The 25,676-nt window shown below is 46.2% G+C and overlaps 2 protein-coding genes and 1 non-coding gene across 4 annotated transcripts in view; 1 reads left to right on the forward strand and 2 right to left on the reverse strand.

Annotated features, from left to right (window-relative positions):
- The window catches only part of Adcy7 (adenylate cyclase 7), a 40,124-nt gene extending 26,975 nt beyond the window's left edge, over positions 1-13,149 (forward strand). The window contains exons 12-26 of the mRNA XM_026392244.2: positions 359-393; positions 875-958; positions 1,159-1,231; positions 2,253-2,350; positions 3,115-3,199; positions 3,465-3,590; positions 4,322-4,423; positions 5,473-5,666; positions 6,439-6,529; positions 6,794-6,949; positions 7,558-7,704; positions 8,495-8,599; positions 8,858-8,972; positions 9,525-9,649; positions 9,869-13,149. Coding sequence (XP_026248029.2) covers positions 359-393; positions 875-958; positions 1,159-1,231; positions 2,253-2,350; positions 3,115-3,199; positions 3,465-3,590; positions 4,322-4,423; positions 5,473-5,666; positions 6,439-6,529; positions 6,794-6,949; positions 7,558-7,704; positions 8,495-8,599; positions 8,858-8,972; positions 9,525-9,649; positions 9,869-10,018 — 1,686 coding nt within the window. The 3' untranslated portion in view covers positions 10,019-13,149. The remainder of the gene's footprint in view (positions 1-358; positions 394-874; positions 959-1,158; positions 1,232-2,252; positions 2,351-3,114; positions 3,200-3,464; positions 3,591-4,321; positions 4,424-5,472; positions 5,667-6,438; positions 6,530-6,793; positions 6,950-7,557; positions 7,705-8,494; positions 8,600-8,857; positions 8,973-9,524; positions 9,650-9,868) is intronic.
- Positions 13,150-13,588: 439 nt separating this feature from the next.
- The window catches only part of Brd7 (bromodomain containing 7), a 39,463-nt gene continuing 27,375 nt past the window's right edge, over positions 13,589-25,676 (reverse strand). Inside the window, exons 7-17 of one of the 2 annotated variants that reach the window (XM_026392246.2) lie at positions 25,175-25,359; positions 24,065-24,188; positions 23,365-23,440; positions 21,185-21,292; positions 20,515-20,650; positions 18,631-18,742; positions 17,184-17,240; positions 14,912-15,026; positions 14,466-14,609; positions 14,104-14,247; positions 13,589-13,750 (exon numbers count right to left, since the gene is read on the reverse strand). In XM_026392246.2, coding sequence (XP_026248031.1) covers positions 13,689-13,750; positions 14,104-14,247; positions 14,466-14,609; positions 14,912-15,026; positions 17,184-17,240; positions 18,631-18,742; positions 20,515-20,650; positions 21,185-21,292; positions 23,365-23,440; positions 24,065-24,188; positions 25,175-25,359 — 1,263 coding nt within the window. In that variant the 3' untranslated portion in view covers positions 13,589-13,688. The remainder of the gene's footprint in view (positions 13,751-14,103; positions 14,248-14,465; positions 14,610-14,911; positions 15,027-17,183; positions 17,241-18,630; positions 18,743-20,514; positions 20,651-21,184; positions 21,293-23,364; positions 23,441-24,064; positions 24,189-25,174; positions 25,360-25,676) is intronic. The other variant, XM_026392247.2, reaches the window with a different exon arrangement.
- Positions 15,923-15,995, reverse strand: Trnav-cac (transfer RNA valine (anticodon CAC)). Its single transcript has one exon. It is a non-coding gene; the product is annotated as a tRNA-Val (tRNA).

A 25,676-nucleotide genomic window follows, 5' to 3' on the forward strand; every position in this document is an offset into this window, starting at 1 on the left:
CCCTCCTATGCAGAGAGCTGGGTTCAGGGCCCGGATAAGGGCCTGGGGGAGCAGAGGCAGAAGGGGCCCTCTCTCCAAGCCTCACTTCTCCAATAAAATGGCCCTGGTCTCCGCCCTGCCTCCTCCTCTGGGTCTGCTGGGGAAGTGCTGGCGTTTAGAGCCTACTGGGGCGGGGGGGGCAACGTGCCTGTCCTTCCGGTTGCCCAGTCTGAATTCAGAATGCCTGCAGCTTGGACACCGGCCCCCACCTCCACCCCTGTGACCCCTGTCCCTAGCTGGCAGTGGTAAACCCAGCCCGTGATGGACCGCAGGCCCAGGTGCTGGGGATAACTGTCCCCGCTTCTCGCTTCCCTTTCAGGCCATTCCTCTGCGGCGCCACCGGATCCCTGACAGGTACGCGGGCTGCCCCCACCTTGCCGCCGTCACCTCCTCCAGGCACAGAGGAGACCCTAACCAGGAAGGCAGCCCCTCAAGGCCCAGCCCAGGACCTCTGTGGAGGCCAAGTCAAAGTATTCTAGCACTTCCGGGTCCCTGGCTCTTCTGAAGAGCCATGATGGAGCGCCTGTTGTGCGCCCACCCTGTGGTGGGTCGGTGTGAGGTGCCGGGAGGGAAGGACGGACCCAGTGCTGGCCTGTGAGAAGCAGAGGTGGCCCTGGGGGCTCTCTCCTCTGCTTCTTGCTGGGTGATGCTGGACCTTCACTTGCCCTCTGGGGGCCTTAGTGGGACTCATCTGTCCCTTTGCCCTCCCACACGAAGCTGGGGACCCCTGTTGGACACCTGGTGATCCCGTGGCGACTCAGCTCATCCACACTCCTGCCTCTGGGCCAGTGGGCGTGGCTCCCGGGGATGATGCAGTTGGGGTGTCTGATTCCAGGAGCGCATCCCCCAAGCGGCGGTCAGAAGATGACTCCTATGACGATGAGATGCTCTCAGCCATCGAGGGGCTCAGCTCCACGAGGTGACGCCCAAGACCTGTGCCTCCCCTTCCCCTTCTCCCATTGAATGGGGTCCTCCTGTGGGTAGGCCCACCTCGTGCCCTGTGGCGGGTGGCCTAGCCCCAGCTCTGGGCCCCGTAGCTCCTTCCCTTTCCTGGTATGGCCTCCCCTCAGGGTATGGCCTCCACTCATCCAGGCCTCCATTTCACGCTGTCACCCCCAGGCCCTGCTGCTCCAAGTCTGACGACTTCTACACCTTTGGGTCTATCTTCCTGGAGAAGAGCTTTGAGCGTGAGGTGAGGGCAGCCACCACTCCAGAGGAACAGGGTTGTCCAGGCCTGGGGTGGGAGCCCGAGCCATAGGGCAGCCAACAAGGTCATGGGAGTGTCCACAGCTGGCTGCTGGGGGTGGGTGGGGGCCCAGGACAGCCCCAGCTTGGGGGCTGCCTCTCTCTCCTATCGGCCTCACTCCTTGACCTGGGACCCCCCACTAGGGGTTTGCCTCGGGGTCTGGAAAACTTGCTCCATCCGAGGCCAGAACTTAGCTGCCGTGGGCCAGGGAGGCCTCAGGGATGGCACGGGCCTCCCCATGAGAGAAACCACCCTGGATTCAGCCTGGGGGGGACCTGCAGGGTCTGCGTTTTGGCCAGTGGTGACTGTGCTTGTGGAGTGCTCTGGGTTCTGGCAGGTCCTGGGCACACATGTCATTACGTAATTTAACTCTTGCCCACATGGGGGCCGCTCCCCATGTCATAGACAGTCTCAGAGGTTCCAGAGCTTGTCCTTAGCCTTGGGTGTGGCTGTAGGAGGGGTTCCCACTCTCGGGGACCTGGATTGAAAGGGAGGGGCCTACTCTTCCCTGGGGCTCCCCAGGGAGGTTACCAGGAAAGGGCCCTGAAGGTGGAGGAGGACCTCAGCTGGCTGGGGACCCTGCCCTCTGAGCCTCGCCCTCCTTACCAGCCCCTGGCGGAGCTGTGACCGTGCAGTGGTACCTGTGTAGAGGGCTAGCACTGGGGTCCGCCACCTGCCAGCTCAGGGACCCAGGCTCAGCCTGCTCCTTTGGTGTAGGGTAACTTACTGACCAGGTTTCTGTCTGTGGGGACGTGAGTTCTAAGTCAGAGGCCTGGGTGGGTGGGGGAGGGAGGCAGGGCTCCCCTCTCCACATACAAAGAAACTGAAATGCCAGTGGGCGAAAGTCATCAAATGTCATGTCCCTGGAGCTCAAGGAGGGGTGTGAGGCAGTTCTTAAGGTATCAGCCTGGACTGGGAGGCACTGGGCCCCGCAGGCCGCCGCCCCTCACAGTCCTGTCACTCTCAGTACCGCCTGGCCCCCATCCCTGGGGCACGTCATGACTTCGCCTGCGCCAGCCTCGTCTTCGTCTGCATCTTGCTCGTCCACGTCCTAGTGATGCCCAGGTCAGTCTGAGTCGGGGCAGATGGCCAAGCCGCTGGGGTCCTGCTGGAGGGTGGTGATCTGGGCAGGACCCAGCAGGGCCCCTCCAGGAGCCTCAGGTGGTCCCTCAGGATGGGGCTGGAAGCACCTGCTGTTCAGAACCCACAGACCCTGGAGTCCCCGCAGCTGGGCCCAGGGATGTGGCCCTGCTCTGGCGTTGCTTTCTAGTCCCCTGTCATCTGTGAAACCTGCAGGCATTTTAGGGTTTGGAGTCCTTGAGGGGCGGATTTGGAAAACATAGGTAACGTCACCTCCCTCTCAGAGGTGGGAGATGGGCCTAGAGGGTTCATGACATCCAGCCAGGAGCAGAGTCCTGAGACTCTGGCTGCTAGCTCTGGGCCCTGCTGGTGGGGGACAAGAATGAGGGGACAAGCCCTAGCGGTTTCTAGAAGGGCAGTTAGGCCAAAGGATGGACTGAAATTGAGGTTTGGGATGCATAAAGACAAAATAGGGGATGCTTTTCTATAATTTTTGTGGGTCAGGGTCCCCAGTGTCACTCGTTTCTTGCATACTTGGCCCAAAAGGCACGTGACGTTGACCTGGGTGTCGTGACTCTGCCAGGCCTTGAGTTTTACTAGCGGGGCAGTCGGACACAGGTTTCAGAGCTCCCCTTGCTGGGTGTGCAGTGGCAGTTGGGGAGGAGCAGGTGACTGTGGCTGGAGGACTGGAGCCCTGGGACAGGCCCTGGGCACATGACCCCTGGCACAGGTTTTTTCCTCCCATCTAGGATGGCAGCTCTGGGTGTGTCCTTCGGGCTGGTGGCCTGCCTGCTGGGGCTGGTGCTAGGCCTGTGCTTTGCCTCTGAGTTCCTGGTGAGTGGCCGAGGCCCTGTGCTGTGGTCTGTGATCACTCGGTCCCCGTGGCCCTTCCTTCCCTCCCTGCCTGGGACCCTCCCAGAAGCCCACCCTGGTGAGCTCTGTTGTCTGCCCCCTTGCTGTGTCCAGGGGCTGGGGGGCTGCTTCTGCCTCAAGGATAACCTCCCCCGCCTGCTAGTGACTCTCCATGGCTCCCCTCGGGTGGCCTGTCCCTCCTGTCCCTGCTGCTAGCTCTGGATGACTTGACCCCTTGTGTCCACAGAGGTGCTGCCCAGCCTGGGGGACGCTCCAGGCCATCTCTGAGCGGGTGGAGACCCAGTCCCTGCTGAGGCTGTCCCTGGCTGTGCTGACCATTGGCAGCCTGCTCATCGTCGCCATCGTCAACTTGGTCAGCTTGGGGTGTGGGAGGGAGGCCAGGGCAGGGACCTGGGGGATGCTTCCTGGGTGGAGGAGCCATCTTTGACCCTGGGACCTTTAGACTCTAGAGTCCTCTAGCGAGTTGCCTTAATGGCTGCATCTGTTTAGCTCCTCAGGAGCTCAGTGGAGGGCCCTGTGAGGTCCTGGGCTCAGAGCTCCTCATCTGGTCCAATAAGGACTCGGGACACCCAGGGCACTTTTGTGGCTGGCTACACAAGGACTTGGTGCTTGAGCCACAACAGTGTCTGATGTTCCTTCCTCCTCCTGTCAGAGGACAGCCTGCCCCACTGTCTCTGGGACTTGCAGGCTGCTGCGGGGATCATGGCCAGCTCCCTCCTCTAGAGCCCTGGCCCCTCCGCCCCGTGCCTGACCCTCTAGAGCGTGGTGTGGGGAGTGTGTCTCCCTCAGGGTCCCTGCAGAAGGGAGCTCCTGGGAAGTGCTGACCCTCCTGTCTGCCTCTGATGCACCAATGATTTTTTCCGATGCCCTTCTCTCCCCAGCCCTCTCTGTACTGTGACGGGAGGTTGCTGTGGAGGGCGGGGAAGCCGCTCACAGGAGCTTAGAGCTGTCTGTGGCACAGCTTCAGGCTGCCTGGGGTGCCCGTGGTGCCTGTGGTTGTCTTGGGTCGGCTTCTCTTGGCCCTGGCAGGTCCCAAGTTTCATCCTTTGGATGTCCCCTAATGAGGACCTGTCTCCTCTGTAGCCACTGATGCCTTTCCCAGCTCCAGCGCTGCCTGGTGGCAATGAGACGAGCCTGTGGGCCACAAGCAGCAGTAGAAACAGAACTGTGTGTGAGCTCCTGCCGGTGAGTGTCGTCCTGGCTCCAAGTGGAGCCCAGACCCCAGGCCAGCCCTTTGGGGTGCTCCTGGCAAGGGATGCAGTCCTGGCATTAAGAGCGCTGGTTCTGAGTCCACGTGACCATGGGGTATGGAGGAGTGGGTCCAGTGTCTCCCCAGAGAGGTGGCGGAGACGGCTCAAGCAGGTGGTGCTGGGCTAGGCCTGGGGACAGGGAGGGTCTGGGTCCTGGCTGCTTGATCTCAGCTGTGAGGGCTGGGCAGGGAGGGAGGGGTGAGCGTCAGCTGTGCTGGTGGGTGTATCAGAGGTCGATGGATGAGGTCCACAGGGCCCAGGCAGGTCACTACCACACCAAGGTCTGTGTGGCAGGGCTAAGACAACCTGAGTGAGACCGTGGGACTCAGGTGTGGGGAGCGGCCATGAGTTTTGAGCAGGTCCCCAAAAGGCAGACAGATTCTTGATGGCAGAAGGGAGGGGACAATGTGAGAACTGGGTGCCTTGGTAGGGTTTCAGGGGATTTGTACCCTGGGTGGGGAGAGTTGGGAGACACAGCCGGAGGGGGAGGTTTGGTCCAGGTTGTGGGGGCAGGAATGCCAGGGAGAAGAGTGTGGTCTTTCTTCTGGGGCCAGTGGGGAGCCACAGCGTGATCTTGAGCAGGAGAGTCCCGTGGACAGAGACGCCCTTGGGGCAGATGAGCTCCAGCAGGACTTGACAGGGAAGCTGACCAGGTGTGCACACCCTGCCCCCACCCTGGTCTGGAGTTTTACTTACCAGTTTTTTTCCTTAAAACAAGCTCACTTGCCACAAGTGGCAAAACCACAGAGCAGTGTCCTGCCACAGACTCTCCGATGTGCGGCCGCTTTTTGTTGAGAGGTGGTCAGGATGAGTCACGCTGCGGACACCCGGCTCTGTGAGCCCACGGGTGGAAGGGACCGGGCAGCTGGGGTGTGTGTTGCTATCCTATTTCCCTTTGGTGACTGCTCTGGAGGTGAGCTTCCTGGTGATGGGACACGATGGGGTGACTTCTGCCACCCTGAGTAATGCCTCCCATCTCCCCAGTATTACACCTGCAGCTGCATCCTGGGTTTTATCTCCTGCTCCGTCTTCTTGCGCATGAACCTGGAGCTGAAGGTCGTGCTATTGACAGTGGCGCTGGTGGCCTACCTGGTGCTCTTCAATCTCTCCCTCTGTTGGAAGGGTGACTGCTGTGGCCCCGGTCTGGGCAACCTCACCAAGACCAACAGCACCTTCAGGTAGGGCCAGATGCAGCCTGCTATAAGGCGTGGGGTACCGCTGCCTGTGTCCCCCGTGGCCTGTTGTGGCACACTGGGTTGACTTGGTCAAGCTGGGGCGTGTCTGCATTCATGGTCCCATTTGGGCTGGACATTTTTGAGAGATGGCAGAGTTTCTGTTTTATTGAAGGGACAGTCACGGCACAGGCCACAGGTCTCCTGTACTCAGAACTGAGAATGTGACTCACTGGGGGATTCTCTGGGGGAAGTGCTAGTCCAGCAGAAGCCACCGGGGCCATCTATTCTGGGCCAGCTTAGGGGTGAGGGGAGACTTGAGTCAGGTCGCCCGTCTTTGAGGCATGTCCTGGATTACCTGTTTCAGCAAGAGCAGATGCTTTTGGTCCCTTCTTGGACAGGTGCTGATGGGGAAGCTGGGGAAAGCTGGGGTGGGGGCTCCCTTGCACTAAGAAGCCAGGAGCTTGGAGACACAGGGAGAGATCTATCTGCCCTGGCCCTTCTGGGTCCTTATGCCAATCTGCAGGTTCCTGTCCTGACTGCCCCCTCCCTCTCACAAGAGAACTCTTGGCTGCCTTCATATCCCAGCACAGCTGCCTCTGGTCCTTCAGGGACGAGCTCCAATGTCCCCTGAGGCCCCCACCCCTTCCCCCATTCCCTGTGCGGCTGCAGCTACCTGCTCACCTCTGCCTGCCCCACACTTGGCATGTGCAGGGCCACGCACACTCATACTTGGGGCCGAGGCCGATGCTGACTCCTACCCTCCTGCATCCAACAGTAACACTGGCTGTTCTCTGAGTGACCTGAAGACCATGATCAACTTCTACCTGGTCCTGTTCTACGCCACCTTCGTCATGCTCTCCAGACAGGTGCACAGGGGCCCTAGCTCGGCCCCTAGCCTCTTGTAACGGTCAGGCAGACAGGGCCTTTGGGGGAGGGGCCTCGAGCATGAAGACAGCAGAATCCTGTCGTACAAGCTCTGGTCCCCAGTCCTGGCCTCCCCAGGTCACAGTGGGATGGGCTGAGCTGGGTTCAGGCTGGGCAGCACTGTGGGCTGGGTAAGGTCAGAGCTGTGCCCACCAGCTCCTTAGGTGGGTGTTGTCCTATGGATGGACACTGTTTTCCATTTGCAGATTGACTATTATTGTCGCCTGGACTGTTTGTGGAAGAAAAAGTTCAAGAAAGAACATGAAGAATTTGAAACTATGGAGAATGTGAACCGCCTTCTCCTGGAGAATGTGCTGCCGGCCCATGTGGCTGCCCACTTCATCGGCGACAAGCTGAATGAGGTGCAGTGGGAGGAAGGGGCTCAGCATGTGGTTAGGAGACAGAAGGTGCAGACACAGAGCCTGGGCACATGTGCAGAGCTGCTGAGTGCTGGTTTGCATTCCTGGGTCTTGGCCTCCACCCCCATGCCCAGGAGCCAGCCGCCTTACTTCCCTGGGTCTTGGTGTGAAAAGTGGGCTGACTGTCCTGGATTGCTGTTAAGTCCAATATATGTTCCAGTGTTAGTGATCTGCATGTTCCATACTGATGAAACATCTGTACTCCCTCCAGCTGTGTGTGCAGAATTTTCTAGATAAGGAAACCGAGGTCCCATGACTTGCTCAGTATAAACCCATCTCGTAATCTAGGGGCCTCAGCCCCAGCTGTACACAAACACCCAGGGTGCTCACAAGGGCATCACATCAGCTTGATTCTCCTGCTCCTTGACCAACCAGTTCAGAATCACCCCGGGTTCTAACAATCCTGGCATACTACCTGCGCGACCAGGGCCAGGAACCATGCTCCGTCTCCCTTTCTGGAAGCCCAGGGGCAGTTTAGTATTGTCTGCATCCCTGTCCCCTTCAGATGCTATGTAGCCATCAGGGCCTGTTTCTTCCCTACCCTGTGCCAGGACTGGTACCATCAGTCCTACGACTGTGTGTGTGTCATGTTTGCATCTGTGCCGGATTTCAAAGTGTTCTACACAGAGTGCGATGTCAACAAAGAAGGGCTGGAGTGTCTGCGCCTGTTAAATGAGATCATCGCTGACTTTGATGAGGTACGCGTTCAGCCTAGTCCTGGGGCTCTGGGCCTTCCTGCCTGCACTAACAGCAAGGTTGAGGCTCAGGCATTCTGAACTCAATTTAAACACGCTCCACGAGTAGCTCTGTTGGCAATGTGTGTCCCTAGCATGCATGAGGCCCTGGGTTCCATCCCAGCACCAAACAACACAACATGAGGCGGCTTCCCTGGGGAGGGGAAACAAAGGAACGTATTTGCCGGGGTGCAATGGCACATGCCTGTAATCCCGATGACCAGGAGGCTGAGGCCTCCAGAAGATCACAAGTTGGAGGCCAGCCTGGGCAACTCAGTGATGCCCTGTCTCAAAATAAAAAGGGCTGAGGATGTAGCTCTGTGGTAGGATGCCACTAGATTCAGAACTCAGTAATGCGAACACATTTGTCTTTCTTGTTTTACTTGGCAAATGCTTTGCCAAGATATTAATTTCTGCAACAGGCAGCTTGCTTAGATTCAGGTTCTTATTGAACAGGCTGATTTCTAGTTGTGCCCAATGCTATTGGCTGTTTCAGAGGACTGTTTGGGTCCAACTCTGCTGGAGACAATTAATCCACCTTCCTAAAGCAGCTGTGTGTTCGATGCTTTAAAGGGTTGAGGAAAGCTGACAGGAATGAAAGGGGTGAGGGAGGCAAAGGGACGCCATGTATAAGACTACACTTAGTTCAGAGCCTCAGAGACATGACCACTTAAGTGGAGAGGGAGGAGGGTCACATGTTCTTTCTTAGCACCTGGGTGCCTGAGGCTGCAGTGTGCCTCCTCTTTGTCTGCAGCTGCTGTTAAAGCCCAAGTTCAGTGGCGTGGAGAAGATCAAGACCATTGGCAGCACCTACATGGCAGCTGCGGGGCTCAGCGTCCCCTCAGGGCATGAAAACCAGGTACTCAAGCCCCAGGAGGGAATGCCATCTTACTACTTAAAGGAGATGCCTTCCTAACACTCCTGTCCTGTGAGGGATGGGCAAAGGAACTTCCATGGCTCAGCATGGAGATCTTGACTGTGGGACAACCCTCTGCCCATAGTGGCCACTGATGGAATTCACACTGATGCTGGGTACACCAATGCCCACAAGCCCGATGGTCGAGGGATCTGTGGAAGGAATGGTGGGGAAGGACTTTGCATGCTCTGTGCCCTGCAGGACCTGGATCGACAGCATACCCACATAGGTGTCATGGTAGAATTCAGCACTGCCCTGATGAGCAAGCTGGATGGCATCAACAGGCACTCCTTCAATTCCTTCCGCCTCCGAGTTGGTGAGCGTCCGGGTGGGCTGGCAGGCTGGCCGGCCAGGATTGGGAAGATGGTGCAGCTCCTGCTTAAGCAAGCCCTCTCAGTCTGCATGGCCAAGCTGCACTGGCCATCACATTATTAAGTTCCTGAAATCCCTCTGATCTGATGAGCCTGGCAGCTGCATTATTATCCTGACCTTTGCATATTGCATGTATAGTTACCTCTGGAAGTTTTCACAGCTGTAAAGAGGTGGCCTTAAAATACACTAAGAACAAAGCAAAGTTATTAAAGCTAACTGGTGACTGCTAGCTCAGGATTGGCCTATTTACTTGTTGTTAAAAGGGAGACTGGCAGGTACTAGAAAAGTGTTAGCAACAAACCCAGACTTCCTGTCTTGGAGAATCTGAACAAGAACAGGCCAGGGCTTGCCTTTCTTACATTCCAAGGGCCATATCACATTGCAGACTGTTTTGTTAACCCTTTCTGTGGTTGGGGGACAACTCTGTGGCTTCCCCTAAGGGCAGAGGCCTGAGGCTTTGCCTCTGTGATCAGCCAACTGTAAACATTACTGGCAGGCATAAACCATGGGCCTGTGATTGCTGGAGTAATTGGGGCACGAAAACCTCAATATGACATCTGGGGAAACACAGTCAACGTTGCCAGCCGCATGGAGAGCACTGGAGAGCTTGGGAAAATCCAGGTAAGAACCCACTGGGGAGCAGGTGACAGAGGGGGAAGACCCTCCCCAGAGCTGAAGTGTCCTGAGCCTAAAGCCTAAGTCTACCACCACTTCACTGTGACTCTTAGCCATCACCTTCTTGAGAGAAAGCAGACATGCATGCTGCTTGGTGATCAACTTCTATTTGTCCCCATCACCATCTCCCTATTTCTGAGGACCGGGCTTTCTTTTCCTTTTCAGGTTACTGAAGAGACATGCACCATCCTCCAGGGACTAGGTTACTCTTGTGAGTGCCGGGGACTGATCAATGTCAAAGGCAAAGGCGAGCTGCGGACTTACTTTGTGTGTACAGCAGACACTGCCAAGTTCCAAGGGCTGGGGCTGAACTGAGGGCTTCTGGTGTAGCCAGAACACACTGGGAAGTCAGTTTCCTGCCCTGAGCCAGCCAAGGAGAGACTTGGCCCTATGCCAGTGGCAAAGGCATTCAAACAGGTTGTAGCCGTTGCCACCTCCTGGCCAATGGCTTTGTGTGGCTTCTCTGGGCTTGCACTAAAGGGTCACTTAGACATACACCAGATCCTGCCTGAGTGACTGCTGGGTTGTGACCTGGGGCAGCAGGTGGGGCCTCTGTGCAGTCAGTCTGTAACAGTGTCTAGGTAGATGGAAGAGGATCACTGGGAGGTTGTGCTTGTGACTTTGAGAACTTTGTTCCCAGGGTGGTATGGAGGTGCTCAGAGGATGACTAAGGCAGATATCCACTTTGGTGACCTGTAAGCATGTGCAAGGAAACTCACTTTTTCTAGGTACTTAGCCAAGCCGCCTGGCATGGGCTGGAGCCGCCCTTCTCCCTAGCAGGGCTGGCTCTGGGCTTGTTTTTCACATAAGCATTCTGGTAAATGGAGTTGACATGTGTGAAATCGTTATGCTGACACGAAACAAACGGTAGAGAAAACCTGTAAATGACACTTGCTATTTCTTGTCATCTTTGGCATGCGTTTGCTTTGAATGGATACATTATTGGGGTTTCATCCTTACTAACGACTTCTTAGACCCTAGACAAAACTCTCCTCCTTCCAGTGAATTTTTTAGTCAATGACTCATGTATGCAAGACTACTGTCCAGTGTCAGTGTGTGGATAAGCTTGGCTGTAGGGACAGAGTTCCAAGGAAAGCAGATCACAGAAAGTAGCAGTGGCACAGGTTTGTCTCTGAACCAGGCAACCTTGATGCAAGCCTTCTGATCAGGTTCAGTAAGCTGAAAGCCTAGAATGGGGGTACAGTCATGTGCTCCTCCCTGACCACTCATGCATTTTTACCTCTGCCCTGCAGTCTTCACCGTATCTTGCTTTTCTTAGTATAGTGAGAACCTGGACAACCTGCAGCTCGTGTCTCCCTTTCTTTAGTCTGCATAGCTAACTATGAAGAGCTTTAAAACCAGAGGATCTACTTTTCATGAGATGTGTCGAGGTTCCTATTCCTGGAAGCCAGCCCCTCATAAATGCTGAGATGTTCTTGCTCTAAACCAAATGAGTCTTGACGCCAGCTTTGTGAAATGGCGTCTTATGGTGCTTCAACTCCACAGGGAGCCAAAGAAGTCTACCTGTTTCAAGGTGAGAAATAACCAAACTGCCTGCTCCTGCTCGGAAATGACTTCACTGCTACCTTACAGCCAGAGCCTCCCTAGGATCCAACACCACTGAGTTTCACTACATTGCAGGAGATCCGTAACTAAAAGTCATCCACAACCCCCTGCTCCCGCCCCCGAAATTATTCATAAAATCTTACTGGAGCCTTCAAAAGATTATACAGGGTTGTAGCAGTGACTACCAGCTAGGTTTACCCGTGACTGGAGATCCTGGATGCTGCTTGCCACCCTTATTGCAGAGCAGCGTATAGCCAAGTGGTGTTGGAGGGGATCAAAATGTAACCTGTCTGCTGTGTTGTCTTGTGGGGCTTTATCTGCCTGAGGAAGGCGGGGGGCTGATCTAATTTGTAAAAGGTGCTGGGGTGGGCTTGTGGCAGTCTGATGTATTGCATACAATCGGAATCAGTATGCATTTGTTATAAGAATTTGCTTTCTGAAGGAATTTTCTGACAAAAATGATGGTAAGGGAAAAAAGCCTTCTTTGACCCTGACATTTCAAGTAAGGGCTGATTTCAGGTGAATACTATACTGAAATCTGTGTTCTCAAAACCTAGCAGTGTCTAGAGCTCCCCTGAAGAATCCAGAAGGTTTTTATTGCTGATGAAAGGTAGACATGTCAGTACATTGGCCTCAAATTTCTACTTTCAATATTCAAGTTACTTTTTTCCTTCAGTAACAGAATCCCCAGACAGGAGTTTTCAATTAAAGTGTTGTGCTCAGATAAGAATATTTTAATGTTCAGGTTGTGACCACAAAAATCACTTGCAGTTTTTTTTTTTTTTAAATCTGATAGGAATAAATATCTTTTCTATGGGTTGAGCACTTGCTTAAAAATTTCTACTAAGGCAGCGTCACTGCTACCGAAAATTAACACTGATGTCTTCTGATTTACTTACCAAGGAAATTTCCCAACAAAACAGATGATCATTACCCACTGTATACTTTGTGTATATAATAGGTCTTTGTATAGAAATTTGCTCACAGTGCATGCAAATAACAAGGATTTGTTCTGTATATTGAATATTTGTAGATCTATAATATTTGCTTTAAATCCTTTATTTTTGTAAACTGCCAGTGATAGGCTGCTTTTCATACATTAAATTAGCAATGTGGAAAACCTGAACGTCTCAAGGTGTTCTGATTCAAAATATCCTTTTGATCTTTAGGAACTTACTTAAGCCAAGTAGATCTAAGTGAAGGATGGTCCAAAATTATATTTTAGAAATAAAACACCTGATTTAAAAAGAAAAAAAAGTTCAAATAGGTTTTTTTAACTTTAACACAAACTAGGTCATGTTTTAACTTCCTCAAGAGAATCAATTTTCCTTTACAAAATGGATTTTCTGAATTTTTACAGAACTCTGTATTGAACTTTATGCTATGTTTTTTTTTTTTTTTTTTTAATTTCATTTTTACAGTGCTGGGGATCAAACCAAGGGCCTTGAGCATGCCAGGCAAATGCTCTCCCATTGAACTCCACCCCAGCCCTAATTGCCTTTTAGTTTAGACAGGTTACATTCAGAAAAATCACCATTCATTTCAGCCTAGTGGCTGGTGATAGAAGGGTGTGTTTCATGGTCTCTGCTTGGTATGTGACCTTTGTATTTTTGATAAAAATGATTATTAGTTTAGGGGCACTGCTGAGGCACAGGTGATCTTTGAGAAACAGGAAATAAACTTCCTTTTAAGTTTGGTAATTCCCTGATCTATTCTGGGATGATTTAGTATCTTATTTGGTTTATCCTTTAGCAGTTCCCAATTACTGAAAAATGAAAAACAAGAAAATCAGTGTTATAAATCTCATCTACTTACTAAGGGGTGTGGGGCACCTAATCACCACACAAGTACATCATTCCCATCAGGTATGAAGGGAGCACAGCACATCCTAAAATTATTTTAAGGATTTGTTTTCATGGTATAATGATGGAAAATCTTCACTGGATGGGGCTATTGAAAAAAGTATTAGCACTATTCTGAAAGAATGCTGCCTAGGTATGCAATAGCCCAAAGCCATATTGCTTCTTCTGAAGGCCACTTTAAGCAAGATGGAATCTGATAGGTTAGGAACTATTGGTCTTGATTTCTTTAGTGGGGAATTAATTATGGAAAATGTGAAATATGAGGGATTTTGATTATTTTGAGGACTTTCTTTTTAAGGGATGACCATGAAAAAGGCTTTCCAAGATTTCCTATCACATCCTCAGATACACTCTGGGAAAAGGCCAAGAGGTAACTTAGCTGATATGCACAGTATTCTTCTCAGGTTCAGCTTTATTACCTAATAGAAGTTCAATCTCTGGAACATTAAAATTAACTGTTCCAAAGTTTAATTAAAAACACAATTTACAAATAGTTAATATCTTCTCAAATGCATTTTCAAGTTCAGAATGAAAAAAAATATATACATAATATATAATCAAATACCAGTGGCTTCAGGTCCACACTCAGCAACATCAGTCTTCTTAGGTTCTTCAAAATCTGAAAGACAATACCACATCACTAAGTTTTTTTCCTTTTAATTAAAAATGGGAAGTGAAGACGAAGCTAGCATTGAGTAGACCTTTGATAGAGAATAGGTGGCATTATTAGGTCATCATTGTAAAGTAAAAGTAGATTTATACCTTAAAATCAGACAGACAAGGTCCTAGTTTAACTTAGTATAGGGCACTTGCCTAGCATGTGTGAGGCCCTGGGTTCTATCTTTAATGACAAAAACCCTCGACATATTCAAAAAATCCCAGAGAAACCTTTCCAATGCTATCTCTAGGGAATGGACTGAGATGTTCCTTAAACTTGCACCTCCCACACTCACAGGGAAACAGGGTACGTACCTTCTGTTAAATCTACGAAGTTGTTCTCTATGATGGGGGAAGGAATGGAAATCCCCATTGCTTTTCGAACTCCATACATGCTTACAATGTCACCTGGAGTTACTTGCTGGGCAAGTTCTTTAAGATTATTGGTCACCTGTTCAGCTAGAAATAAAAATAAAAACAGTTTCAGTCATTGAAAAGCAGTTTATTCAGATAATTAAAAAAATAATAAAAAAATACAACAGAACATGAATGCATTAATGCAAAAAACACACTTTCCATGGTATTCATTCCAGAGTCACTTTATAGTGATGTCATTACTTGGAAGTATTTTCCTTTAAGCAACCCCCAACTCTCCTCTTACTGGAGGTGCTACATACCGAGGTGCATTTCTCTGTATGATGGACCCAAAAGACAGATCATATTGGGAGGGGGTCTGGTGCTCAGCCGCTCATTCTGAGCTTCCTGAAGCTCCCTGAGCAATCTCGTGGTATCATCGAGTTTCCTCTGGAATACTTCAGCCTCTGTAAGGTAAGAAGAACACAACACACTCAGGAAAACGTAGGCATACTTGTGTTTGATCTTATGTGATAAAATGAGTCCAGTGCTTCAAGGCTTAGCTATTTATTGGTTAGACTTCTCCCCTCAAAGAAGTAATGTCCCTCCAATGAAACCAGTACCACAGCCATGTTTTACTCTTTGTTTAACTTGGCTGTGCAAGATCTTGCTGTGGCGAGTGGCTTGGTTAATTTGTACCAACGTGGCATTGGTCTTGACTGACTGTGATGCACAGTATTTCCAACAACCTATGGTCTGCGACCCTCACCTTCAGAGTCAAAGACTTCAATTGGAGCGCCAAAGTTTGTTACTGCTTTGAGTGCTGTGAGCCTGTCATGAGTGCCAGAGTCCAATCGCCCTGCTGGCTCTACTTCTGTAATCTGCTTCAAAAGAAAAAAGGAAGTTATTTGAACTTGCTAAGCTATGAGAGTGCTAAGTAAAAATTAGTAAGATGGCTATGTTTATAGGCAGTTATTTTACTTCGTTATGTCGGAGTTATCATTTTGATGACTACTAAAAATGTCTCCCCAGCATACCATTTTAAAATGCTATTCCCAAATTTTGGCAAAATAAGAGTCCATAAATCCACGTTTTTCTGTAATGTAAGGAGGTCTCATACGGTTTGCAGCATTTGCTTCATATGGCAACCATTCCACAGATAAAGTAATGAGAAATTACCTAAATTATGAAGTACTTTTATCTGATGTCTCTGAGACTCAAAGTCCAATGTTTCGGCCCACCCAGTCCATACACTTGCATCTCTATAGTACATCTTTAATATAAGATGCTTCCTGGGTCTTGTCCAGGACCCAAAACTAGGCTATTGGGATTGCATGGAAAAAACAAAATCTTATGCAGGGTGGATTTTATTTTTGGATCCTAAGACTCAGAGTTTCCATAACCTCAACACTATTTTTGAGGAGTACATCAATCCAGATAATAAGTAACCAAAAGCTGGTGATTCCATTTATGTTTGGTATTGTAGTCCAAATGCAATTTAAAAACCTGACTTCTCTACCTTCATATATACGGGCAGAAAGTGTACAGTGGAGAAAAACTACAACCTGGCACTGGTATTATGGTTTGCCATTTCAGCTGGATAGTCTTTTTTATTTCTTAACCAACTTCCTTTCCCAGTCTTCAAAGATTTTTCACTCTTCCCTAAGCACACGATCTTTCTTGGCTCCTTCCCTGAAAACAACATGGCTGTGTAAATAACAGCTTTATCTCTATTATTCTCTCAGAGAACTCAAGTATGTACAATTTTTTTTTTTTTTTTTGGTGGTGCTGGGGATTGAACCCAGGGCCTTGTGCATGTGAGGCAAGCACTCTACCAACTGAGCTATATCCCCAGCCCCTGCACAATCTTAAATCTCCATTTAACCCAATTTTCTTCCACTTACTTAATTCACCAAAGTCTACCTTTGGCCTCTACCATTGTACTGAGATTGCTCTGATCAAGATTACAAATACACTTGTGGGCCTCCTGTTCTTGGGTTTCCATGGCATTTGATATTGCAAACTCTCTCCCTGCTTAGCATTCTTCCATGGTTTTCCTTCCTGACTCAACTACTGGTCTTCTCTAAGGTTCTGTCCTTCACCTTTTTCCACGTTCTCCCTGTAGTCTCTAATGACTGAAATAAATTCCACCTTTACACTAACAACTTCCAGATCCAAACAACAGCCCAGATTTTCAAGTGCCAGGCCCATACCTCTGGCAATGTCCTCATCACACTTGTCACATCTGAAACCAAATATGACTTCTTTCCCTGTCAAAGTTGTGCTCCTTTTCCTGCACGTCCTATGAATACTATCACCAATATCAGGAACTAGGTAATTTTAATTTTTATCCCACTGCATTTCCCAAATCTTATTCTTTATTTTTTAAAAATATTTTTTAGTTGTCAATGGACCTTTATTTATGTGTATATGGTGCTCAGAATCGAACCCAGTGCCTCCTCACACATGCTAGGCAAGTGCTCTACCACTGCCACAACCCCCCCCCCATCCTTATTCTGTTCCTTTATATTGGTATGCTAGTTTAAGTCACTATATGGCATTTCTAGGATAAGATTTTAGCTTCTCAGCACTATAGAGAAGACTTCATCATGGGGTCCTCACCTACACAGGCTTACCACCTGTCTCCCCAGGGACTGCTGGTCATATTTTCTGAGCTTGCTGTGCACATGCCCTCCTCTCTCAGATTCATCTGTCACATTCACTGTCAGATACCTGCTCCAGATATCTGACCCCACTGCTGGGAGACGCCTTTGCATCCTGCTAGCCCTGTTCAGAGCTACCTGACCAGTGAGCTCCTCCACCCTGGGTGTCCACACCCCATGCACTCACTCCATGTAAACTGGTTTTGATTCCATTGTTTACATGCCTGAATACCTTACAAGTACTGCTAAGCTCCACAGGCCAAGATAAGCTTTTCTACCATAGGTAATACTGAATATTTTTACTTTAAAATATATCACTTAGGTCTTTAAGCTTATTCTTCATTTAAACATTTCTTGAAAAGAATAAAATATAATCACCTCCATTTCTTTTGCTGTGTCAAGTGTCCTAGCCTGGCCTTCATCTTCAGGCAATGACTGTAAGAATAAAGAAAAACAACATTTTAAGAAAAAAAGTATGGATTGACAAATAGAGAAATGAGAAAACAAAGTTTTGTGGCAAGAGAAAAGAAATTAGAGTGTCTATTATTAGAATATAACTTTTTAAATAAAAATGAATTAAATGTAATTAGCATTTTGAGACTACTCTGTGAGTTGTTGTACTTTTATTGGTGATGCTGAGCTCCATGCCTGATCAAAAACCTATCCATATATTTAAGAAGGTGCTTGGTAAATAGCTTATAACTAAATAAATGGAATCTGTTTTTAACAATAGGTTAAGTCTCTTACAAGAAAGGAACTCTAGGGACTACTGGGTAGCAATCAAGTAATATTCTCAGACAGTAGAGAATTATTGTAAAATATGCAAATGTTAACAGAGAATATAGATAATTCCTATAATCCTACTTGTTAAGAGATTATGCACACGTAAACCATGGAAATATGCAGCATGGACATCGATTAAAATTTTATCTTTCTTGGAAAGGTTGTATTGTGATATAACTAATTTCCAATTTCTAAAAATCATAAACAATGTATCCTCATATAAATCTCTTATTTTCTAGGATAAACTATGAAAAGAGGAACAGCTGGATCAAAGGGCAGAAAAATTACATTTTGAAATATATTGCCAAAATCATCAAAGGAAAGTTCAAGGATCACAAGTGCCAGGCCCTAAGCAATTTAGCGAGACCCTGTCTTAAAATAAAAAGGACTAGGGAGGTAGTGTGTGTAAAGCACTCCTGGATTCAATCCCCAGTACTTAAAAAAAAGAGAGAGAGCAATGATTTCCAAGACGTGTAGGGTCCTCTAATTATAATGACAAGAACATTCTGAAAATATACTCTCCTATACACCAGTAGGGACAGATTCTGGTTCTAATTTTTGAGCTAAGATTGAATTAGTCCATATTATGAACTGAGACAGATTATAAGTGTTAATAAAAAACAGTAATAAGGCAGTTTTTACTTTCTAACCCAAGGTTCCTACCACTAGGCTATTAACTGTATAGTAAGGAAAAGGGCATTTCCTATTGTTTTAGTGAACCTAGTTTCAAGCCAGTGAGAAGACTTTCCCCTTTTTTGTTAGGGTACACAGTACCCACTGACTTCTGAGTTGTAAACCCCAGTTTCGAATCCCACATTCCCAAGATCAGGAGATATTACACGTTCTGCCCTTCCCAGGTCCTGGTAGCTGGTGACTCCTTTCCGCTCATTGTCTTCCACCATGGCCTCCACCCAGGCTGGGTTGTCTGGGAGGGCCATGGAGTTCAGCTGTCACACTAGCTAATCCTTGGTTTCATAACATTGAATGACTAATGTTTCTGAGCCAGTAATAAATCGCCCTGTTTCTTTAGCAGCGTTCTTACCGTCTCCAACTCCTGTAGGGTCCTGGAATGCCCTCCTTTTGTTAAAACATCCAGTAAACTATCTGCCATAACATATGGATAATCTTGGCATGTGGCCAAAAACTCATGGATGCTGAAAAAGAGAGAGTTGAGAAAGTCACTTCCACATAAATCATCTCCATTGTTAATCCTTCTGTCATAACCAACTGTTTCCATTAGATGTCCTTGGTTTATACATCATGATATAAAACTTTCTCTCTAGAAGCAAGACTATACTTACATATTTACCAGTAATAAATTCATTGTCACCAGAGATCTTAAACAATATCAAGATCACAGTGAAAATGAAATTATTCTGAAGGCTCTCCAAGGAAAAATAAGACCTCAGAGACAGCTCAGTCCTTGGGGCTTCGTGTATTTCCTTTTCACACCCTGTCCCCTTACAGATATTGTTCACCTCAGAATTTTCAAGTGTACTAAACTGTCCAAGTCACACCTGGGTTTGAATGTCTCACCAGCATCTCAAGCTCATGCACTGAAAGCCGCAATGCTGAATCCCAAGCAATGCTCTAAGGCCTTCCCCTTCTCAGCATGTTTCTTCAGTGAATGGCAACTACATCTTTTAAACTAAGTCTGAAAATGCTGGACTCATGCTGTCCTCTCTCTCTCATACCCCACTTCAGCCAGCTGAGAAATCCTACTAATTACTGATCCTTTCTTAACACCTCAATGGCTACTCCCCTGGCCCATTTCTCATCTGGTTTATGACAGCAGTCTCCCAACTTCTGCCTAGTGGGTGGAATCTATTCTTCACACAGAAGCCACAGGAACCCTTTTAGAATTATAAGCTCACAATCTACCAGTGGACTCTCATCTTATTTAAAACTCCAAGTCCTTGTGACAATCTATTCTCACCTATTACCTCTCTGACCACTTTCCCCTTCACCCTAGCATTCTATCTTCCTTTTTCTTTCTCCAAAGCAATGTCACCATCTGACAGGAGGGCACAGGACTCTGACACTATTCTTTCCCCGTGTGGAATTCCCAGCATCTAGAAGAATGCTCACCATATAGTGGGCATGCACTGCCTATTTGTGGAATGTATAGATGAATAATAAAAAAAAAAAATCTGTTTAAGCTGCTGAAGTCTAAGTATATAGATGGCTTGATCTGAAACAGCCAATCTCTAACTTAGGAACCTACCTATAAAAACAGCAAAACCACACATTTCTGTACAAGTAAACAGACTTTCCCTTTGTCAGAAAACCAAGGAACTGGTTAATCTTTAGTGTCAAGTTCTTTTACATAATAACAGTTTACAAGGTACCAGTGCTGAGATGGAAATATCCAAGCTCAATGCCTCACACTAAGCCACAGTCCTGGTAAATCAGCACCGTATCTCATTATGTTAATGGGATATAAAGTGTTCAGTATCCTAAATAGGATCACAGAAGTTACTGTCCCACAGAAAAATGCAACAAGGGATGGATGAATGTAACTGCAATGGCCTGTCTGGTAGACCACGGGTAGGTGCATGGTAGGCAAACAAGCTTGTAATGGGTTGCCTTAGGAATCAAGTCATCGTGTTCTATGCCTCAGAGCTTGGGGAAAACGTGCCGTGGGTTTCCAAACTGATCAACTGTGGAACATAACTCATTGACACACAAAATGTCACAGTAGAGCAACATGAAACACATCAACATTCTGAGGTAACAAGCTCCTTTAAAATATTTTGTTTCCATCAAAGGAAGGCAATTATGGGTCTATTATTGTCAACTTAAAAAAGTTACTGAGCACATTTTCTACCTTTTGGATAACTTTGTAAGTCTATTCACAAGTCACATATTGTATATTAATATTTTAGAGAAATGTTGTGTTCTGAACATTGATTAACTAGTGACTCACCTGAAATCACTTGGAAGGTCAGAGTCTTCTCCATAGGTTGAGTAGATTAAATCAGAATCATCCTTGCTGATATTTGCAAATGTGGAGTCATAATGTGGGGCATAAGAACTGTAGGGTCCATAATTCAAGTATAACACTGTTGAAAAAATTAAACACATTATTATAATACTATTTTTTAGTTTATATGACAATTTAATTTCTTTAATAAAAGTTTATTCTCTTCTAACTTTTACTACTTCACTGATTCGTATACAAATCTAAGATACAGATGGTAAAATGGTTGTTATATATTATATTATTTAGAGATAATAAGAAAAAAGGCTCACAGCACAGACATGATTTTTTTTCTGAATATTTTTGATCTGTATTTGGTTGAATCCATGGGTATGGCATCCACAGACACAGAGGGATGACCCTACCTGTGAAGTTGCAATTCAAGTGAATTATTTTCCACAAAGGGAGAGGAAAAATAGAAAGAACAAAACTCATTTTGAATACTAATACCTAGTTTTCTAGTTTCTTTTGAAGTTAATGAAATATCTAATTCATATTGCAAAAATACCACCAAGAGAGCTGGTGAATAAAGCAATGAATGGTAATTACGTTTCCTTTCTCTAACTCCCTGAAGCAAGAGTAGAGAAAAAACTTGGCAACTATGTAGAAGCCTCACCTGGGGTTACTTTGTTCCTTTTATCCTCTTTGAACCCCTGCAAGGTATTCACTCCAGACTGAAGTCTTCCAGTTGTCATTCCCAGTCTTACAGGGCAGTAGCCTGGTTCTGAGACATAAAACCAAGTACAATGAAGGAGGCATACATGGGAAAAATCCATAGGGTATTCTGCTGAGTGCTTTCATGTACTTCATTTTGTCTTCACGACTGTGAAGGAGCTGGGTAGCTCTTACTATATTCACTTTTAAGACAAGTAAATTTCAATTCAGAAAGGCAGGATTGTGGACCTGGGACCAAAAATCTGGACCTTTTCATCATACTCCATTGCTTCCTAGAATTCTTTACAATTTTGTTATACTTCATCTTTAAAGATAAGATTTTGCTGGGGAGGGGGAGGGTACTGGGGACTGAACCCAGGTGCACTTTACCACCCTTTGTGTATATGCGTGTGAATATATATTACATATATATATGTATGTATGTGTGTGTGTGTGTGTGTGTGTGTATATATATATATATATATATATATTTTTTTTTTTTTTTTTTTTTTTTTTTTTTTTTGAGATAGGTTCTCACTAAGTTCTGGCCTCAAACTTTCAATCTTCCTGCTTCAGTCTCCCAAGTCGCTAATTATAGGCATGCAGATTTAACACAGATTTAAAAGCTGGGTCTTTTAATGTTAAGAAGATGGAGGGAAAAGAGTAGGAAGGTTAGAAAAGACTAAGTAAAGGAAAAATACCTGGATTAAAAATAAGAGCTCATAATGCATTAAGGATAAATTAATGTCTGTAACAGGTATACTTTTACTGTAATGACACATAGCCTTTAAAAAATGTGATCTTGGTAAACCAGGAATGAAATCCTGTACTGGAACTGGGAATATATGATATAAGCAGAGATCATGAGGAGGGCACCTAGCAGGATGATTTCAGGAGAAAAGTGGTCCCTAATAATTTCCAATAGAAAGAGTGATTTCTCTCCTAAAGCTGGTTTGAGGTTATTGCCACAAGTGATCAGTGGGATGAAAACACCTGTAAAAAACTTCAAACACTGAAATCAGAAGACCCTATCTTCTTGGTGAATCATCTGCAATGTCTTCCTAATATGTACTGGCACCTCCACCGGGAGGGTAAAGCTAAGATAATGAGCAGGCTGTCTTCCACTTTAAACCAGCCAAGTGGCCTCTTGAGAGAGTGGCTGGTTGTGTGTGTGACTCAAGTTAGCTTTGGCCATATCTGATTATGCCCACAGGAGCAGGAAACCAGACTGAGAGCAAAGACTAGACAAAGAAACGGGTACATCTCAGGGAGTCACTTAAATCCAGTTAGCTGCATTTTCCCTTACCAGATTTTCACCACAGCTACACTACAAAGAGCAATGTTTTCAATGCTGTGGCATCTTTTGTGGCCAAAAACCATAAAACTCTACTATGAAAAGTTCACATGAAAGGAAAACATGAGTCTTGTTAAGAAAATGCATTCTGGCTCCCTTTCTTCTAGTGATGTTTAGGGAGCATTGATATTAACAGACTTGCCCACTTAGTCTTCAGCTGCATTAAGCCCTTCCCTGCTTCAGGTTTTTTCACCTGTGGTTCTGACAGTCCGTTACCTGTTCCTTTGTCCCTTACTTGCTTAAATATCATCTCCTAAGTAAGTCCTCTGGGACCCCCAAACACTTGGGAGGAACTTTCTCTTATATACAACATGGCTGATCTATTCCTCTCCAGTCCTTTGTTCATGACAGACAAGTGTGTAGTATTTACTACAGACATCTCCTTATATAATTAGTTTGCATACCCTCCTTCCCCCACCCACAGAATCTAAGGGGAAGGGACCCGTCTCTTCTGTTTTGCTCCCCACTACACTCCCAGCTCCACCTATAAGTCCTAAGACAGTGCTTTGCCACAGTAAAGACTATTAGAGACTATTTCCTAAAGTGTAGGAATTGTGTCATTATCAATTTCTGTATTCCCAATTATCTTTCCTCTAACATTATAAAAATGGGTATTTGTTATATAAATTAACACTAAGTGAAGGCAAGCCATTATCATGAAATGCATGATGTCTAATTCTTTGTAGATAATGATATGGTTGAATTTAGGTTTGCAACTTTAAGATGTTAACCCAGATTACTTTTGCCAAATAGCATAAAGTTCATGTGCAGTCTTGCTGTGATCCTACCTCCTACAATGGGATCCACAGGATGGAGAAGTCCCAATGTTGTTGTTCCATCTGGTTTTCTTCTTTCAAATTCGCACTGCAATGACCCAAAATATTCAAATGGAATTAAGTTTTATCTATTTCCCACATAAAAGCAGCACACTAGAAAGACTTGCTTTAATCAAAGTAACATTATAGGTGTCTATTAAACTCAAATATTGACTTTCACACCTGTCTTCCATGTATATAGGTGTTGACAGGCTTGACAGTTCGAAGGTAAGGACATCTCAGAATTTTAAAGGACTGTGTAGATTATAGAAGGCCACCTCCTGGTTCTCCCCAACTCTCAACAAAGGAGAATACTGCAGACTGGAGAAGGGGAGTGACTTGCTCACTCAGGTCTGAGTCCACTTGGTGCTTGACAATGTGCTCAACAGTATGATTTTAAAGGGCCAGGATATAAATGTTTTCTTGTAAGTTTAAAATATGTGGTTCACTTTCTAATTTTGGAGAACATTAAATTCACTGGAAAATACAAACAATAAAACAATATCCTAGCAAAAGAGGACACACAGTAATCATAAACTTTACAAACATATTCTTTTTCTTCTGAGTGTTCCAGTGAAGAGCTCTATGGCAGCATGAATTAAAAACACAGAAGAAATTTAAAAGCTAACAGTTTTAGAGGCTCCAAGTTGGTGGGGGAAGAAGAGTCCCTTACCTGACTGTTGGCTGGCCGCCGGGTCAGCTTCCCACCAGACTCTTGGACGGCCCGGTCAATCTGCTCCTGTTCCCTTTCTGAGTTGCTGCTTCTCCACTTATCTTCAAGCACATCTTTGTCTTTCCTAAAACACACATTAAGTTAAAAACTATAAGTAAGACAAAACATCAAAATGAATTCCAAATATGAATATAGTAAGTGGAGACATCTGCACCACTGTCACTATTTAAGCTTTGCTCTCTAACGACCTGATAAGTTCCTTAATGATGCACAAACAGGAAGACAGACCTAATATAGTGATTACTTCCCTCCACAATTTTTGTCCAGTGTTACTTGTCTGAAATGTTTTTTTGGGTATATTAACAAAAATGAATTCTACTTCAGATATTACCTTGAAAGGGAGGGAATATACAGTTGTTTAAATTCAATTTTTAAAAATTTAAACAGAAAACAAGACATTTGAAATGGGTAAACCTTAGAAACAACAAAGAAACTTGTCACATATTTACTTTCTTTTTATCCTGATGGGAGAAATCCCAAAGTGCTAATGTGGGCCCTCCCTGAAGTTCACAGTGCGGTGCTGGGCAGTCAGGGCTGTAAGCAAGTGGATATGCCTGCTGTTCAGCCATGCTGGATAGTGCCAGGAGGACCAGAGGCTTTACTGCTCCCACTAGCTGACGTTTAGTGGAAAACATGCACACATCTCAGCGACAGCCCATCTGTCTAGGAAGGCACTCTAAGTGTGCTTATGCTGAACTCCTTTCTCATTAGGAATGAGGTTATAAATACACATTTTTTCCCTGAAATAAACAGTTCTATTTAAATAAATTCCCTGACAATATGAGTTCCTAAAGATTATTTATTTGCTTTAAAAATAATTTAGTAAGAATGTATATTCAGAACTGTTTACTGAACTGTCTGGACAACTCCATTCAGTGCTCTCTATGAGAAGGAGGTAACATCAGATGATCCAAATGGACATTCATACAAAGCAGCAGCCACCGATAGACTGGGACTTATCTTCCTGAGTTAGGCTCGAATCAGTATTCCCTCCCCCCTTTCACTAGCTTGAAAATGACTGTTTAACCTTAATATTCCAAAATTCCTTACTTTTTATTGTCCTTATTGGGGCTTTTAAAGGCTTGTGTTTCAGCATCTCCAGAGTCTTCCCGCTCTCGTAACCAGCAGCCGCTGTCTTCCCCACTCTGGGAGGCCTCTGTTCTATCTTTCTGCTTTCGAGTTTTCTGCAAGTCTGCCATGAAGTCTATGCTCTGCTTCAGGCTCTGGATTCTTTCCTAAAAATATTCAAAAATACTTATTGTATGGCTGTCACTGACTTTAAAAGTAATGCATTGTTTTTCCCCAAGAGTTTGCACTCATCCTATCATTAAATAGGGAAGAAAAATAATTAAATGTAATTACACCATAAGAGTATTCTATTTAGGAACCAGGACAATGAAGTCTATTCCTTTAATTCAGATCATTTAATTTTCAATGTAAGAGAAAGCTTTACAACTTTATTGTACCATTAGAAAGTTAACAGAAGAGTGTGAATTAAGACTAAATGTTCTTTGTATTAATGAAATTAAAAAGTAAATTTTAGCTTAATAGT

Source organism: Urocitellus parryii, chromosome 15, assembly GCF_045843805.1.
Source record: "Urocitellus parryii isolate mUroPar1 chromosome 15, mUroPar1.hap1, whole genome shotgun sequence".
NCBI lineage: Eukaryota > Metazoa > Chordata > Mammalia > Rodentia > Sciuridae > Urocitellus > Urocitellus parryii.